The sequence below is a fragment of the Sceloporus occidentalis genome, unplaced genomic scaffold, assembly GCF_023333645.1.
Source record: "Sceloporus occidentalis isolate IW3139 unplaced genomic scaffold, rSceOcc1.0.p SCAF_19, whole genome shotgun sequence".
Lineage (NCBI taxonomy): Eukaryota > Metazoa > Chordata > Lepidosauria > Squamata > Phrynosomatidae > Sceloporus > Sceloporus occidentalis.
Window position 1 is genome coordinate 10,503,939 of NW_028316999.1, and position 19,919 is coordinate 10,523,857.

Genomic DNA, 19,919 nt, shown 5'->3' on the forward strand with positions numbered 1-19,919 from the left:
TTGTCCAATTCATGCAAGTTTGTTGCTGCAAATTCAATCTCTTTTTATTATAAATATTTACTTGTGATACAATATTATGTTTTCCTTTGATGCCTTCCTGTATTTTTAAATGACAGATAAATGGAAACACAAAGTTCAGCTTTAGTCCATTAGAATTGAAGGAGCTTATGAAGAACAGAGAATCATCATTTTCAGATTCATCATCCATAACGGGACCTGTAGACATTGAAGCCAGTGTTACAGAAACACTTACAGGTTATTTCTAACACTTATTTCTAAGTTAAACTGTGGTGTATTCTATAAGAAACAGTATAACAACATGTAAACTCCTTTGTCCATAATGATTTAAGTAAGCTTCAGTGATGGCGGCTGTTTGGTTTGGATAGTATAGGCATTGTACAAATTATAGAACTCATTCAGTAGGTATTTAGTGAAGTCTTATTCCCTTTTGGATACTTGCTTGAATCAGTTGATGGATGTGTTAATGTTCATTTGTAAAATAGCTACAATCTGGGTATAAGAATTAGTAATTGTGAAAAGGTTTTAATAAATTCCTTTGAAGACATGTTTGAAGAATGCAAGATTTGATCAAAATTCATGTAAATTTCTTGGATAAAGGAAGCTTGCATCTTTTACCCAGTGATTCACAGCATAAAGATGTCTCATGTTGTTTTTATTAAAAAGCTGGAATTTCACCCTTTAACATTAAGGTGCAAAGAGAGTGCCGGCTGTATAAAGGCAGTTCAAGGCCTATTACGTATTTTCGGACACTGACATTATCTTTCCCATATTAAGTAATTATATTTCCAAAGAGAAAATACAATTTACATTCCTCTGGAAACTCGACTTTGATGAGTCATAATCCACTTTAGCATAGCAACCCTTTATTGTGACTAATTTAATTAAGACATATCATCTCAAAACTATGCTTAGTTTTTTTTTTTTTAGATTTTGCAGTGTTTATTTGGAACATGAGAAATTCCTGCACTTTCTGTTCAGAGCAAATTTGCAAAAGTAAATATGAAATATAATTGTTAATTTGCCAATTGTGAAAAACTATTGCGTAAAAATACAAACATAAAATGTTAATAGAGTCCTGTTGTATGTCGATTAGCAGTTTTTTAAGGCCAACACAGGAGCGAAGTGAGCATGGATAGATTTTCTAAATTGTCTAAATTGTCCCTTGAAACATATGTAAGTTTGACATGAAAAGAGTGTCAGAAAAAGTAACTGTAGGAGTTATTGTTTGGGTCTTGTGTTCGTGTAATGCAGGCTTGTGCGACCCATTACCAGTATCCTACCTATGGAATTAATTGTCTATCATTACAGTAATTGTGAAACAATACTCTTTAAACTACAACAAATGTCCCACCTATTAATTTTGTTAATATTAATCATATGTAATGATAGTGAGTTACATTGATGATGAGTACATCAATATTTCTGGTAGGTTTTTTGTGAGCATTAGTGGTCACTGGAAGAAAAGCGGATGGATATGGGAAGGCGGTTTCCAGGTGTATTTAGTCTGTTACTTGAACAGGTATGATTACTGGTATGGCAGTTGGACCTACACAAGTACTTGGGGAAAAAAAAAAAAGGTTTGTTAACATCTTAGGTATATATTGATGACTGAATATAGTGTCTTCACTGTCTACAGGTATTACCCAGACTGAAACCTCAAGTGTCTACCTAATGGACAAACAATACTACAGTGAATTCTATGACCATCCAACCGTTTTGAAACCAACACTTAACTTCACAACCTATGTACGTTTGTATAAATGTTGCTTGCATCAAAGTATAGAATGTCTAAATGTGTGCTTCTTAAACTCATTCCTTTTCACGCATAGCAAAACAAGACACAAAATGTTCCCATAAACCATATATAACTTATATATCTTAAGCTTAGTCTCCTCTGCAAATGCATATGTGCACCTTTTAGTGCCATGAATGTACCTCTTAAGATGCAGGCTTATATTACTACCTCCCCTTTCTTTCTTTCTTTCTTTCTTTCTTTCTTTCTTTCTTACTAGGGGTTAATAATTGTTTAGTACAGAATATTGCAAACAGCAAGACTTAGCTTATTTGATCAATGGTGAGGATGTTTTAGATATCATTTGCAATTAAACTGCAGTTATTAAATAAACATTATTTTACGTCAATGTCAGTAAAAATATATCATAAAATTAAAGAAAATGTGTCATGGAGTACTAAAATCCTGGCTCTGATACAAGTATCAAAAAGCACTTAGGTTCACTTAGAATTATATACAGTAATATTATAGGTAATTAAAATATTCCATTGTAATAAGAGTATGACCTCCTGTTAAGATTGAACTAATTATGGCTGATACGCTAAATAACACCACTAGAAAACCACTACCTTACAATGGGATTCCTAAATGTAACATTGTTGCTTTTTGTCCACTTGTTCTTCAGAATTATTTATTAATTACTTAATAAATGTATTCATTATTTCATATGTTTCTAAAGTCAATGTTTTAGCTGATGATTAATTAGTTTTTTTATTTTTATATTTAGCTTAAAATACTGAGATATGATGGCAGACAACTGACTGCAGATGAAAGAAAAGAATCAATTGAAATACAAATAACCCAGACAATAGTGGCGCCATCAAGTGATTTGAACAAATTGGACTATATGTACCCTGATAACAGTACTTCGTATGTTGAACAGTCAACATTCTACTCCATTCCAGAAAATGGCATCCTTTACATAGTGGTTCCACTCTTACCAGATGTCATTGTTTTAAGAATCAAGGTATTTTTTACATTTTTACAATACAACTGAAAATCAACTGAACTCAGCGCAAATCCGTGACACAAAAATTCACCATGTGAAGGCAAGCAAAGCTGTTTACTTACTTACAAAAACGATGTCTCAAAAGTGGCAAAAACGAAATAAATCCCATAATAACTTATTGAAAACAGATGAAATCATGTGTTCTGAGAGGGGATTGGAGTACCAAACTTAATTTGTGAATTTAATAGTATTTCATGGAAACAAAATATAATAGGCCAGGGTTCAGTTGATTTTTTGTTAAAATATTTTGCCGTTTGAGGAAAAAAACTAAAACCTTAAGTCAAGAATGTCAGTCTTCCAGGTCCATAATCGTAGTAGAATTTTAGGATTTACATAATACATTTGTTTGCAATTACATTGCTAACACAGTGGATTGACTATTTTAACCTCTACCAAACTGCCTTGAACAGTTCTTTCATATACAGGATCACATTAAAAGGGTAATCATGCCATAAGTGATCCCTGATACAAACTGAAGCAAACTGGAGTAGATTTTCATTGAAACTGCTTCCTAACTACTGGGCATCTGTGCATGCTTGTATGCTACATGAATCAAGATTACTATTCAGGATTGAAACCACCAATGACCTGTCCATTCCATTGGTACACTAGTTTGCTGGAAAAGCTAGCATGCAAGGTCATTGAAGGTGGAGGGGTACATAAAACTACATTAATTTCAATTATGTTTTTTTCTTCATTGATCTTTAAAGTATTGTACTTTTTCATGCGGGGTCTTTCAGGTCTATACATATACATATACATATATATTCTTGATTTTCATAACCAGAAACTGAATAGAGATCAAAAAACAAAACTGCTTAAAGTGATTCTACTGTAACCAAGAGAAATGTTTATTTCACAGGCCGAGTTTATGGATAGCATAAATGAGCTTGTAATCAGCAGTAGATTTTGGTCTCCAGATAAAACCTATATGCAAATACAAAAAACAGATCAAGCTATAAAGGTAAGAAAGAGTATACTGCATTCTATTTTAAACAGGTGTATAGTAAAGGAACAAAAATCATTGCATGTTTTGTTTTGTATCAGTTTGTCTCTAAATTATGTCTTTATATAACACCTGAGCCAATCCACAAATATCAGTAAAAAATGATTTACTACTACCAACTTGGACACACAACCAACAGCAATGTCACTGCAGCACATCAGCTCTTGTGTTGCTGGTGAGTTTTAGTTGAAGATATTGAGAAACCCGACTGTCACCTTCCATATATATAAAAGTATATATGTATTCAAAAACACATACAATAGGTCCCCACTGATACCCTTGTCCTTCGTTACTCATATCCTGTATGCTGTTGGATGGAGGCTGTGGATGTGCCGTTCACACGATCCTTCCCTATCATGTGTGCTTTTGAATTCCAGATTGGATTACTTAAGAAAAAGCATGCACAAAATCGGTCATATCCACAGTGGATGGCAGACAATTGAAAAATACACAGTGGTTGCGTGGCACATTCTTCTAGTTAACCCTTTGATACAACTTTAAGCGAATGTCTTTCAAGCTAATGACATTGAGAAGCAGAATCTTTTATGCGAAGAACAGAGATTGAATCCTTATTTTGAAACACAACAAAGTGCAGCTGTGTGGAAACAAACATTATTGTTAATAATTTCGAACACCACGCCAAAAATGATGACAAACTTAAAGTCACATAAATGGAAAGATGCCTTTCCGTGCGTCACAGTTTAGAGAATAAAACGTAGCCTAGACAGACGAAGCAACATCTACACAGTTGGTGCAACGCTGTTTGCAAAAATGTTTCAAGAAGCTCATCAATTTAAGTGGGGAATGTTTAAAGACTGAAATCTTTTTAAATAGTTTGATAATCACTGAGCGTTATGTCAACAAGCACTATAATATGTACAAATTACATGTTCATTGTGTCTTTGATTTGTTTGTGCTGTGTCTGTCTGAGCTACGACAAAGCTCCATTAAGCACACACTAACTGGCAGGTGTTAAAATGAACATAATATGCATTGTTGTTGTAACGCAGGTGGACAAAAGGTTTCCGTTTCATAAAAATGAGGCTGTCTTTTCAGTTGCAAGGAAATATAATGTCACAGAGCAAACCCTTAAGGCAACATACCCCACTGCCTAGTACATAATCAATTAAAAAATCCTGCTGAGTGTGTGACATGCAGTGGCTCATGATGTGTGTTTTCAACTTTTGGAGAGGAAGACACATGCACTGTATGTGTGTATGTATGTATGTATGTATATATATATATATATATATATATATATATATATATATATATATATATATATATATATAGTAAATGAATAAAATGTACTTGTAAAACACTTCTTACAATATAATAACCAACAGTATACCATACATTAATATGAAAACTGTTGAACTAACACAATCTAACACAATTTGATAAAAGGTGAGGTGTATATAGACAACCCAAAAAGCTCCTTAACAGACAACTGTCTGTTATGTTGTAAATTCTGGATTGTACACATACACAGTGCTTCACAGTTTTATCCAGAGAGGTTTATGTGCAATGTATCTGCCAGTTCCACATTGTACAAGCTGCAATTAGTGAGTATTTCACTTCCTTGAGCACATGCAAAGTTTGTATGATATCACACCACACAAAATGCTTCACAAAAATTGGGACTTCTCCACAATCTATGAAATCTTTGGATTTACAAGAAACATATAATGTTCACATTGACATGTGATTGGTCAGTGAAACTGTCCATGTTACCAGTGACTCCAATATGAACCCTATCACATTGCCCCGCCCAAATAAGATGGAAAAAGTAATAAACCTTTTTGTTGTATTTTAACAACCTTACATCTGGAAATGGACAAAAAAGCCAATCCTCCTTTCTTCATCCTGTAAGAGGGAATTCGTAGGGGAAAAAACCCCTTCCTTTAGTCGAATGAACACTAACTTACCGTATTGGCTCGAATATAGGCCGCACTTTCCCCCCCCACTTTAAGTCTTTAAAGTGGGGGTGCGGCCTATATTTGGGGTCTAGCGCCCGACGCCCGGGACATGCAGTCCCGGGCGCCGGGCAGGCAGCGGGGTTAGGATACAGATCCCCCGCAGCGGTGCAGGGGACCTGCATCCTACTCCCCGATACGCTCAGACGCCCTCCCTTGCCAGCACTTTCCACGGGGGGGGGTGCCGGCACGGGAGGTTGTCCAAGCGCATCGTGTGGACGGTCACCGGCTGCGGAGGTTGTTTACCCGCATCGCCGCAGCCAGTGAACGTCCGCACGATGCGTTTTACCTCTGCCCCCAAGACTTACCAGAGCAGACTCCCGGGTGTCTTGCGGGGCCGGCGGGGGACATCTACGCAATACGCGTATACAACTTCCGGTGCCAGCACATCCGCTGAGTTCTGGCACCGGAAGTTGTATACGCGTATTGCATAGATGTCCCCCGCCGGCCCCGCAAGACACCCGGGAGTCTGCTCTGGTAAGTCGGGGGGGCAGAGTGGCAGCATATCTCGGGGGGGAGGAGGAGGACGGTGGCAGCATATCTCGGGGGGGGGGGAGGACAGTGGCAGCATATCTCAGGGGGGGGGAGGACAGTGGCACAGTGGCAGCATATCCCCGGGGGGGGGAGGAGGAGGACAGTGGCAGCATATCCCCGGGGGGGGAGGAGGAGGAGGACAGTGGCAGCATATCTCGGGGGGGGGAGACAGAGTGGCAGCATGTTTTTTTTTCTTTAAAAAGCACCAAACTTTTAGGTTGCGGCCTATATACGGGGGCGGCCTATATCCGAGCCAATACGGTACTTGACTTGGGCACTATATATTCCATACATCTTGACCAAATTAAAACTTATATAAAGACATAAATAAAGTCACCGGGGGAATAAGGTCGTTGGAAAGTGTGAGGCCACAGCACTTTAGTACTGTGACAATTTATCCTAGAACAAATAGATTATTACACATGCAAATAGAACGTGTTCATACGAAAAATACAAAAAAACAGGGTACGAGAGATAGGTTACGTTAGCTTATGTGTAAACATATAAAATCAAATAACCAAATTACCATAGCGATATCCCGCCAAATACCAACAGAAATCGTTGGGTCGGCACACCCTACCACATGAAAACCCCCAGGGACTGAACCCGTGGAGGGATAAACCAGATAACAGCATCTTGGTGTAACAACCTATTAAAAACATAAAATACTGCCAATCATGAAAAAGGTTGTTTTTTGGGGGAGGGAGGGCGGAAATTCGCTGTAGGTCGCTGCTATCAATCGCAACTAAACCAGTGGCGGGAAAATGCCACATAAATAGCCACCATGACCCCTCCCTGTAGGCCGGGCAACATTGCCCGGTGACCCCCATGTAACCCCTTAACATGTGTGACACTTGCTGTCATTATAGGCCCAGTAATGTAGCCCTTTCTCTTAATATCCAGGGCTTGTCTTAACAGTTTTTAATTTTCAGTCTTAACATTTCTATTTTTTTCTATGTTTCTGTGTTACAGGTCGGAAGCCCATTTACGGTAACATTAAACTGCAACACGCCCTTAAAGGAGATAAGCTATTTGGTAATGATTTTGTTAATTATTTGAATATAATAGTTGCATGCACTGAATTATTACACTAAATCTAGAAAATAGATAACGTACCCTAAATAATAAAATATAAAATTTATGCTAATTGCAATTTTAGTATGAAAAAAATCAACACATTTTCCACCATATTTTTACTTTAATTTAGAAAATGTCATACGTTTTTGTGATCATATTGCATTATTAAAGTAATGTGTTTTATAGTATTTGACTAGTGACATATTTCAAACTTTAATTAAGTGTTGATAACCCCAGCTGATAGACCCGTCTCTGCCTATGTGGTCTGGAGGCATTTAATATTGACACGGCTCTCTTGATCATGACTTGGGTCAACAGCATGGTCCCCAAGCATGGTTGTTCTTGAATATGCCTTCAGAAAAATATTGAAAGGATTCCACAACTGTGACAATGTCAAAATAGCTAAAGCAGAAGTTACACTAACAGAGGAAGGAAGATGTGATGGTCTATGGAATATATTTACAGTTTCTTGTTTTTAGCTGATGGAAAACAGGTTTTTAAATTTTACTTCTAAGGGGCAGAACAAAATATAAATGGGGTTAAATATTCAGCTAAACATTGTATGTTTCAATCATCTTCTTAATTGTAAGATCTTTGGAAAGGGTCTTTATCTCTTTGGAGATCATTAATCCAAAGAGCTAAAGACCTACACCAAAAGATTTGGATTGTTGATGCAGATATATGAGATATGTCCTTTTGACACTCGGCAAAACTTTAAAAACCATGAATGCTTAGAAGTGGAGCTTTTAACTCTTTTTAATTTTGCTGTTGCAGGTTATGTCCCGGGGACAAATTGTGTCTGTAGGGAAAGAGAACTCTATGACTGTAACATTAAATCCTGAAATCTCATGGACACCAGAGGCATGCTTAATTGTGTATAGTGTAGCAGATAATGGCACTATTCTAAATGATGCTACAAGTTTTTCTATTCAGCCTATCTTTAAAAACAAGGTAATGTATTTTATTTCAATTTTAGGTATACTTTTTCTCATTGGCTTGTCCATATTATGATGTTGACTGATGCATTTGATTAGTTAGCTTTGTGGTACAAAGCCCATCATACATTTGTGGTGATCTTTATTTTTTAGATATCCATGTCATGGAATAAATCTCAGACAAGACCATCTGATAAAGTTTCTCTGGCTATCCATGTGACTGAGCCCAATTCATTTGTTGGACTTTCTGTTGTAGACAAAAGTGTGAAGATGCTTGGAGACAGGCAAGAAATCACGGCTAACCGTGTAAGTAAAAAGCTGCTGTCCATTGCTCAAATACGACAAGTGTTACTATAGATAATGTTTGCAAAAACAGTGATCTCGGTAATTTATTATAAATTAAGTGGTTTCCCCTCTGTTCTACGCAGACGAAGGTTGGAATATCTGAAAATTTACACTACCTGCTTTTGTGGCCAAGGGTAGGATGCTATATATACATTTTTCAGTAATAAGGAACATATTGAAATACATAAATCTATTTTTTTTATCATATGAGTATGTTTATGGGTTTGGCAGGTTACTGCGTCATTCCTATTTTCTCAATATACAGTTGTGATCAAAAGTTTGCATACCCTTGGAGAATATATGTATTATTTTTTTAAGAAAACATGAGTGAGCAGGCAAAACACAATTCTTTTATTTCTTAAAGAATTTATATTCATCTGTAGGTTATAACAGAATGGCACAATCGTAAAACAAAACATGGAAACAAAGATGAAAAAGTCTGCATACCCTTAGTTCTTAATACTGTGTATTGCCCCCTTCAGCATCAATGACAGTGTGCAATCTTTTGTAATAGTTATCTATGAGGTCCCAAATTCTTGCAGGTGGTATAGCTGCCCCATTCATCATGGCAAAATGCCCCTAGGTCATGTGAAGTCTTTGGTCGTCTTGCATGAACGGCACGTTTGAGATCTACCCAGAGTTGCTAGATGATATTAAGGTCTATTTTTGTCTCATCGCTCCAAATTACAGTGTGCCGGAAGCTTTTTTGTGGCATTGGCGCAGTAAAGGCTTTTTTTGTGGCAACTCATTTTTGTTCAAGTTTCATGCCATCTTTTTAGAGAGCAGCCTTTATTTCTCCTGAGGTTACCTGTGGGTTTTTCTTTGTATCCAGAACAATTCTTCTGGCAGTTGTGGCTGAAATCTTTCTTGTTCTACCTGACCTTGGCTTGGTATCAAGAGATCCCTGAATTTTCCATAAGTGATTGAACAGTACTGACTAGCATTTCCAAGGCTTTGGATATCTTTTTATATCCTTTTCCATCTTTACAAAGTTCCATTGTTATGCAGGTCTTTTGACGGTTCTTTTCTGCTCTCCATGGCTCAGTATCTAGCCTGCTCAGTGTATCCACGTGAGAGCTAACAAACTCATCGACTATTTATACAAAGACACTAATTGCAATTTAAAAAGCCACAGGTATGGGAAATTAACCTTTACTTGCCTTTCTAACCTGTGTTTGTCACCTTGATCAGGGCTATTTGGGTGATATCTGTTATCATTATGCTTTAAAAAAGGAGCCACATAAATACATGCTAATAAATGGCTTCATATAATGAATAGCCTTAAATAAAAGACTGTTTTTTGCATGATCAGTCATATTTTCAAAATCAATGCCAACATTTCACAATTTCTGCCAGGGTATGCAAATTTTTGAGCACAATTGTACCATGCACCTTTTATAGAGGAAGGCTCTCCTCTATAGTAGGGACCTGGGCTGATATACTACGCAACAAGATCCAAATCTGGCTAAAGGGAACTGTACAGGGAGCTGTTCCCTTTTCTTTCTTTATGCATATGTGTGTTTTCCATTTTATTGGAGAAGAATGGCATACCACTCGAAATAGCAAAGCTTCTATGTAAAATCATGCACGCCTTGTCATAGTGTGTTCAAATGGCAGATTCATTATTTTTCATATATTTAATTTATGCGGAACAGCACTGAAATTATACATTTGGAAAATACCTGAGAAGATAAAACATACATCTGGAAAAGACTCACTGACTCAAAGAATTTATATATTTGCAGGTTTATAATGGTTTTCAATCAAAAGTATATTATATGGCTAGTAATTTAGACATTTTAATTGAGGGCCTCTTTCAGACCTAAATGTTCTTAAAAGTGCTCTGTATTCGATTAAGAGGCTTGTTTTCTTTAAGCACATATGAAATTCTTCAGTTGCATCTTAGGTCTTCCTTATCAGTGAGTGCAAGGAGGGAACACAGCCTTTTAAAGATGTTCTAATAAAAATGTCATTAACGTGGCATGTGGTTTGTATCCTCATCTACTCACATTCCTCTGCTGTGTTATTACCAAAATGTTTAAAATGTCTAAAATTATGAGATTATTTTCTGAACATTTGGCTACAAATTTTAAGAAGAAACAGAACACCTGATTTGTGAAATAAATTGACAATTCTAGTCTTTAAATTTTTTTTCTTTTCACATATCTTGATGTGATATTTTTCTGTAGTTTTGACCCAATAGAGGCATATAACATAATGGAAAAATTCTGCATTATAAGAAAAATACCAAAAATGTTCAAATATCAGTAACATTGCAAGCATCAAACTATTTTACTTATATTAAAATTCTTCTTACAAAATTAATCTCTGTGATGCATAGCTCTTTATAGGGAGTTTGATTTTTATATTGAATACATTATAATAGCTTTTAAAGGTACCTGCTTTTTAAGGCATAATTGTAATTGTACCAGTGACAGCTGTGGCTTTTCAATTGCTGGCCAGTGGGGAATTAGAAATACCCTCGGGTGCCTAGTTTTCGAAAATATATGGTTTAAAGGGGGTAAATTGAATTGGGTGGCTTCAAATATGTCCCAAAGTAGGACATGGAAGTAGGATGACCAGATTTAAAAAAAAAAAAAAAGTTTTGAAATACCAAAATGCTACTTGTACTTAATGCCCTATAACTTGCAAAAACCAACAACCTCCCCCCCAAATGGGTATTTCTAAACTCAGGACAAATATTAGAATCAATTTAGCAGTTTTTTCATTATCTTTTTTAGATGAGTAAAATATTTTTCAAATAAAAGTCAAGAGTTTTTTTCACCATATTTTAATATTTTTGTTATAGTGAATTGGATTATATGATCAAAATTATAATAATATAGAGACGAAGCTTCATATTCATTTATTTTCTGTTGTAGGTGGCTGAGGAACTCCAGGATTACACTGTAAGATATGAGAGACAGATCACTTATTCCTCTGAAGTTTTTGAGGTAAAACTATTTTCAACTTTGTTAATACCAGAAACATTGATATATGTATGTATGTATGTCTGTATATACTTTATTAAAAGGAGAAGTAACACCAAGGTGTATGTTTAGTATGATTGCCTTTTGTGATGCCATACATTAAGTGAAGTCAGTTTGTTTCATTTTCAGTCAAACATTTGACTATGTCATCGTAATTCAAAACTCAGTTATACAGGCACATGCTAAAGGCATAGGGGCCAATGGAGTGAGATCTAAGCCCCACACTGACTAGTTTGCTCCAGGGAACTCATTGCATGGGCATGGCACCACGTTATTAGTTTTCTATTGCTGTTGTAAATGCATATTTTGATTAAAAAAGTGAAAATATAATTTGCATCAATAGATGGCACTGTTTTCTTAAGTATCCATTAAACTGGATACATCAGAATGAGCAACTGAGAAGGAGCTCTTTTAGATTCTAAAATAATCTTTAAGAATTATAAGGCATCCTTGGATTGTGGGAAATTGGTTCCCAATTTATATCCTTGTAATATAAAGGAACATTAATAATGTAGAGCATTGACAAAGAACATGTAAGTGCTCAAGTAAATACCAAAACTGTAATATAAACTAGATTGACCATTTCTGTATGTACAGTGAAATACTTCTCAAGTACTCATCAAAACATAGTGAGAGTTGAAAATTAACTTGTTTTTGGTGCAATCCAAAATAATACATTACAAGTAGTCATTTTCATTGGGTTTTATGACATCGGAAGTAAAATTCATTTGTCTGAAAAATTCACATAGGTTAACAATGATTTATCACATTGAATACCACTGATGTTGCTGTAAAGGTAGTATTCAGTAAACAGTATTGACCTTGGGTATAAGGGATCTGCATAATTAACATCAATTTGACTGTATTAACAGTTTTTGAAACATAATTTTCCTTTAGACTATAGATGGTTTCAATGGGTGATTCCAAAGACAAAAAGGAAATGGGGACAGAAGTTTTAAACACTAGACTGCCTCCTCAACAGAGATATGTGGTAACTCTCAATGTTAACATGCGAAAACCCTTGTGTGCAATGCATACCTTGTATTTTATCTCTCTTTAACCCAGTGTATACTGTGCTAGAATGTCCCGTGTTCTGTTACATTGTGTTTTCAATTTAAGGATACATTCCGTGTCAGATTATTTCAGATGCCTCAGGGCACAAATTTTTACCTGTTCCTAGAAACATACAAATGGAAATCTTTACTGCAAAGGCATAGTTGGAACAGAGACAGGTTGTATCTAAGACTGAACAGGTGATTGCTAAATTCTGAGTAAGAATGAAACTATGTCCAGTTCCCACTTCCCACTGATTTCTGCATGTCTTTAATAGCATTGGGCTATACACAAGTGCGTGGAAATGGTGAGATGCATACTCAAAAATAACTGATGTAAATAAGATTACATTTCTTGCTCTTCAATCCTGCCATTACTCATGTAGTTATAATATTTATTACTTTACAATAACATTGACAATTAGATCCTTGCTGTGTTTTGTCTGTAGCTAGTATAGCACCTGTCAGAAGTGCATACTAGTCAGATTATGTTGGGTCCTACACAAGTCATTTATACCTATTATTCATTTTAAAGGGATTCATTGACCAAAGCAGATGTTGGCAGGAGAGTTATGGTTTCAAATTCATGAATTGACTGTGCATTATAAAGTGCAATACTGTACATGGCAAATTTCTCTTCACCAATGGCTGAGCAGGCCCTACATAATACATAGTTCATTCAGTGAGGTGAATCAGGAAATCCCACTGATTTAAATAAGCTTTAAGTGGGGTTATTCAGGTATTTTGGCGCTAAAGTGACACCTTATAATGCTAAATTAAGTTAGTGAGATGAAACTGCAACTTCCCTGCTACTTTCCTCTTTAGTGTATAAACTGTTTAGTGTTCTCCTTAAACAAAAGTTGACAGACTAAAAGAAACTAAAGCCTGCATTGAACGAATATGCGTGATTGAGGGAATGAATGAGTATCTGTGAATGATTAGTATCTGTGAATAAAAAGAGTATATAAATTAGTGAATTAATGATTGTGAATGAATGTGTGTTTGTGTGTGATAGCATGGATGTGTAAGTGGGGGAGGCACGGCATAGGGAGGCTATAGGTGATGTGCAGACCCCATACTGCTGGCAGCATCAATACACAAGGGCTAGCCAGGTTTCAGCATGTATTGGCTGCTTGTTTATGATAGGAGTGTGATTTCTATATTAAATATATATGATTGCTAACAGCAATCACACTCCTATCATGCCCAGGCATACCCAGATTCCAACATGCACTGGCTGACTTGGCATTATAGGAGTGTAATTGCAAACAGCAATCACACTCCTATCATGCCCAGGTTCCAGCATGTGCTGGTTGCCTGGGCATGATAGGAGTGTGATTGTTGTTAACAAATTTTGTATATATATATAAATTGTTATTGGTTTTCTTTTGGTCAATTTTGGTGTGTTAACCAAACTTTTATTAAAAGTAAGTAACGTGCTGGATACTGAGTATGCATCATAGAAGTGTGATTGCTTTCAACAATTCTGGTGTGTTACTTACTTTTAATAAAAGTGTGTTGTTTTTTTTTAAAGGTGTGGGGGGGTCATTTTCATTTTTGGCTTCGGCCAAGTGAATGCTGAATTTTCGGTTTGGTTTGGGTCCAGAATTTTCATTTTGGTGCATCCCTATTTTTTTGTTATGTTTTCACAGAAGTGCAATGTTGGAGTGTTAACAGACATAGACCTTGATAATGATCACGACACAACTCAACATTCAACATCACTGTTTGGTACAATTTTAGATTAAAAACAAACTGTGTTATGGATCACTAATTAATGCTACCAGTAATCTCTTTCTGTCTGTGTTTCTCTACCTATTTTCCTCTCCTCTTGTTTTGTCTATCTTTGTCAACCTCCCCTCACTCAAAAGAAAGATAAATAATTTAGAAAATATTTCATGTATAGCAATAAGTGGAAACATCTTCACAAAATAGGTAATGCTACTTTTTATGGTTTGAACAAGAAAAGGCTGTATTGTTCAATAAAGTATTATATACTTTAGTTTAATATATTTTTTTAATGTAAAATATCGCCACTGTTTGTAATGTTTTCTAGAAGATTACTTTTTTATGGAAGAAATGCTACCATCAAGCCCACAGGATCCAGTCGAGCTTGGGGCACCTCGTATCAGATCACACTTTCCAGAAACATGGATTTGGAAACATATCAACACTGGGTAAAAATTAACATCATTATCAATCTCAATTATTTTGTTTAATGACATTTATGATAAATTTCTGAATACTAATTACCCTGTGTAATTATCATTTACACAGGGTTTTCTCTAAATTGATTTATGTACAGAAAGGTAGTCCAGCTTCTCCTATGCACATTTTAGTTTAAAATGAATATCTTGCTGTTTAAATTACCAAAATGAATCTTTTTTTATTCCATTCTACAGATCTAAGACATATTTAACATTAGACTATGAAGCACCTGATACTATAACTTCCTGGATTGGTAATGCCTTTGTCATTTCAGAGAATTTAGGCCTTGGAATATTATCAGATCCTGTACAGGTAATTTGCAATTTGCAATGACCATTAATTATTGTTACTTACGTAGAACTCTGTTTATAACCTGTATTTAAACATCTGTATCCCAAAATTAGTAATTTGAAACACTGTTTTTGCTGATTTGGGCTTTGGCTCTCAATGCTTTATGGCCATTTATATTTGCAGTACATTATAAGCAAACATGACAATAAAAGTATTAGGTATGGGGAGTTGATTTGCAATTTATTTTACATATCTACAAAGAGAATGTTATGATCGCAACATTATGTAAAATTAAATTAACTTGCAAACAATATGTTTTCTAACAATGATGATGATGCCCTGTGCTTTTCAGCTGGAAACCTTTCAACCATTTTTTGTTTCCTTGAATCTGCCCAATTATGTTACTAGAGGAGAACAATTTGTTTTGGAAGTACTTGTCTTCAACTATTTGGAAGAATATACTGAGGTAATCTTTCAATAATATGGTTAATTGCTTGTAATTGTGACCTGAAAATAAAATAAAAGATGCATCACAGAAAAATTGCAAAAAAAGATTGGCAAATTGTAATAAGTAAAATGAAAAATAAATACCGGTACATAAATAAATAAAACTTTACTAGTTGTAAATAAGGAGAGTTTCTTCCTCTTCCTGGGGGGATCCTAAATAAACTTACTTTTGTTCAATCCAAGTTCTTTATACACTGGATGTTAACCTGTAACAAAATTAAAGTACCGTAATATGTCACAGTATTAAATACAGTAATATGTCAATTAACAATGTAATCTTATTCTTGATAATTATAGTTTTATTTTTTTTTTCATGTTCCTTGAAAAATGTAGTAAAAACACAATTTGATTTAGATCAAATAAGCTTCAGATGTATTATGTAGATTAATTTTCATGCAATGTTAACATTCGAGTTGGGAACATTACACGTTTAAGTGGGATTTATGCTATGAATCTAGCTACCAGCATTGCCCTGCGAGCCTGTGCATTTATGAATATCTCAGTGTATCTGGACAACCCAAGAAAGTTCTCACCTATCAACAAAAGCTTCCTCCTAAGATATGCAAAATAAGTAATACCTGTAGCTTTATTATAACTGAAAGGCTGTATTGTGCATCCAGATAGATTGTGAGAGAAATATATATTTCTTAAAGTAAATAAACCTTGATTGCTTTGAGCAAAAATCCCTGGTGTATTTTCTGATTTGACTTTTTTAGGTTCTATCCACAGTTGTAGTTGTGCACGTATATGTTGAGAATTTGTGAGGTAAATGACACCCACTAATTTCAAACATTTTGACATCTAGCATCCTTTGTGGTTTTACCAAACCATGAACCCTGAACCCATGCCACACAATAAGCCAGATGTAAGTGTTGCAGTTTGTTAAAGTTACATAGTTAATTAGGTTGAAAACTATAGTCCATCAAGTTCAGTCATTTCACAAACCCATATTAGTTGATCCAGAAGAAGGCAAAAATACCCCACTAAGACAGTAATGTGATCTTAAAAGGAAAAAAACTAATCCCTGAGGCAGTCAGACTCACTCTGGATTAATATTACTTTATCTAATTTTAATCATGATAAACCTGTATGTATTTCATATCTGGAAAAAACATCCAAATGTTTTTGAATATAATGATTGAATTCACAACTTCAGATGGCACAATTTAACCACCAGTAAAGAAACTTTCTCAATGTTTAAGACAAAAGGTTTTCCCCCAATCTTAAGGGATGCCTACATGTTGTCTGGAAGGTATGATTTAAGAAGAGAGCTCCAAAAAGATCTTTGTATTGACCTTGAACATGCCTGTAAAAGGTTATTATATCCCCACAAAGATGCCTTTTCTCCAGAGAAAACAATCCCAATTTGGACAGCCTGTCTTGCTGAAATTTTCCATTCCTTTAATCATTTTTGTAGTCCCTCTCTGATGCCTTTAAATTTACAGCATGCAATTTTTTGTACTAGAGCCCAAAACTTCACTGCATATTCTAGATGCGGTCTTACCAATTATTTATAAATTATGCCCCTTTTAATACATGACAACATCTTGCTTGCCTTATTAACAACTGCCTGAGATTGTGCACAGCTGCCCACTCTATTGTCAACAAGAACACCCAAATCCTTTTTCATAGCGGATTTACCCAACACACAACCATTTAGCGTACAATTAGCATTTTTGGTTTTCTTAAATGCATAATCTTAAATTCATAACGTTACATTTATCTATATTAAAATGCATCTGCCAATTAACTGCATAATTTCCCATTTGTCTAACCCCCTTTGCAGAGAAATGCCATTCTGCTCAGACTTTATTACCTTACATAATTTTGTGTCATCTGCAAAAAACTGAGACACTGCTTCCGGTACCTTAGTCCAAGTCATTAATAAGTTAAAAAGAATCTGCCCAAGGACAGAATACTGAGGAACACCACTTAAGATCTTTGTCTAGATGGAAAACATGCCATTTACAACCACCCTCTGTAATCTACCTTAATACAAGTACTTTTTCCAAATATGTATTAGTTTACTCAGTATCCTATCGTGTGGCAAAACTATACTATATATACTATATACTTTGCAAAATGTAGGTATATTACAGTAAGTAAGTCAGTTAGTTCATTTGACATGACCTATTACCTATAAATCCATGTTGACTATATGTACCAATATTGTTACCTGAGACAAAGTCCTGGATTGCATCTCTTAATGTTCCTTTAAACAGTTTTTCCCACTATGGATTTTAGGCTTACTGGTCGATAGTTTCCCGGGCTCTGAACGGGACCTCTTCTTGAACAAAGGCATCACATTTGCTACTTTCCAATCCAATGGCACATTTTCAGTCAAAATAGAATCCTTAAACATAATATAAATGGGTTTTTTTTATTACAGTGCCAGGTTCCTTAAGTACCTGAGGGTGAATCCCATCTGGTCCAGGGTCTTTCAGAGTATTTAATCGCTCTGGGATTTTGGCGTTTGTCAGCCATAAATATGAGATAGGATACAGCATGGTCTCCTTTATTTGTGCAATCCCTGACACTGATTATTGGGAGGAGAATAAACTAAAGAGAAGAATAAATTGAGCACATCTGCTTTCATCTTTTGTAGCCATTCGGACTCCTTTGGTTTTCAGGTGTCATACATTTTCTGTTTTCATCTTTTTGTTATTAGTATTCTGGAAAAATGTTTTGAGATCGATTTTGCTTTATCTTGGAATCATTTTTTCAGTCTCCGTTTCAGCGAACCTGATTGCAAATTCTCATATTTTCTTGGTATTTTCTCTGATATACCTTAGATGTTATAAAGAGAGTGTTAATACAATATCTTCAAATATATGAGTCAAGATTATAAGATGGAAAAGGTAGAAACAGGGGTCATGCAATGTAATTAAAGAGCCCCACATTTCAAAATGTCACGGAGCTGAATTTCAGTCAGTAAATAAATAAAATGAACATGACTGTAGAGATATTCAAGCTCTAATCTGTCATCCAATTCCGTGTTTAGGAATTTAGTTTCCAGAGCAAAGGGCTTTAAGCGAATCCATCACGGACTCATATACAGTAATAGTGAAATACTTGTCATAACTAATAACATTGTGCCCATTGTATTTTAGGAGTAAAACCCAAAGTAGCACATTTACTGAAAGACAAACTTTGAATGGCTTTCCTTTATTGAGCAAATGTTGCTGTCACTTTCAATTCATATAAATTCATGTTAAAATCCAGAGCCTATCGATATGACTGGAAATATTTCTTTGTAGAATTTCTGATTTAATATGTATAGTTTTCAGCTTTTACTAAAACATATAGAGCTACCTTCTGGTAAACTATGATGTGTCTTATTCCAAATATCTAATGTTTCTATTGTATAGATAGATATAATTTATTAATTCTATCTGTCATAATCTTCCAAGGTAGTTGATATCAATGTTAGTGTGTTAGTGCAGGTTAGTACATGAATTACTTTAATAATATAATAGTATAACATACATAAGCATTTCTAACAGTATATTCATTTTTACATAGGTTGTTATAACCCTTGATCAAAATGATAGTTTTGAAATATTGTCAAACAATGAAGCTGGAAGTCAACAGACAGTAATGGTCCCAAGTCAAGAAGGAAAAATGGTTTACTTTCCCATCAGACCTATTCAGCTGGGTGAAATGGAGGTTACAGTGAAAGCAATGTCGAATCGAGCATCAGATGCTTTAACTCAAAAACTACTAGTTAAGGTAATTTTTTCTATATTTTTTATTCAAACAGCGTTAACTAATTGGGAAAAAATCAATATTGTAACCTGATTGGTTATGTTTTTATTCTGTAAGCCTTCTGTCTCTCTGCTATAGCATGTTTTGTTGCTGTAGCGGTGGACAGGAAATGCGTTGATCCTTTCCTGGGCATCAATTTACGGGACTCACTGCTCCTAAACCGTTGACTTCACATGGATGTACATCTGCTGGTCCAACTTGTTAAAGAAAAAATAAAAAATAAATCCACCCACCCCTTCCCAGAAAGCATCCAATGTTATAGAAGTAAAACATCCCCTTTCCTGTTACAAGGAATATCTTTGATCTCCCCAAGAACACTTTACTCAAGCTTGTGTGCTAATCACCAACCACCCTACACAGCTTTTAAATTAAAACATTAAGTGATACAAACTTAATGTTTTATTTTAAATA

The 19,919-nt window shown here is 35.2% G+C and overlaps 1 protein-coding gene across 1 annotated transcript in view; it reads left to right on the forward strand.

Moving 5' to 3' along the window:
• The window catches only part of LOC149302389 (CD109 antigen-like), an 85,009-nt gene that overhangs the window by 41,110 nt on the left and 23,980 nt on the right, over positions 1-19,919 (forward strand). Inside the window, exons 12-24 of the mRNA XM_089482456.1 lie at positions 117-255; positions 1,658-1,767; positions 2,541-2,780; positions 3,685-3,786; positions 7,311-7,373; positions 8,190-8,366; positions 8,504-8,656; positions 11,578-11,649; positions 14,390-14,468; positions 14,794-14,914; positions 15,140-15,257; positions 15,589-15,702; positions 19,266-19,472. Of these exons, the coding sequence (XP_089338582.1) occupies positions 117-255; positions 1,658-1,767; positions 2,541-2,780; positions 3,685-3,786; positions 7,311-7,373; positions 8,190-8,366; positions 8,504-8,656; positions 11,578-11,649; positions 14,390-14,468; positions 14,794-14,914; positions 15,140-15,257; positions 15,589-15,702; positions 19,266-19,472 (1,695 nt within the window). The remainder of the gene's footprint in view (positions 1-116; positions 256-1,657; positions 1,768-2,540; positions 2,781-3,684; positions 3,787-7,310; positions 7,374-8,189; positions 8,367-8,503; positions 8,657-11,577; positions 11,650-14,389; positions 14,469-14,793; positions 14,915-15,139; positions 15,258-15,588; positions 15,703-19,265; positions 19,473-19,919) is intronic.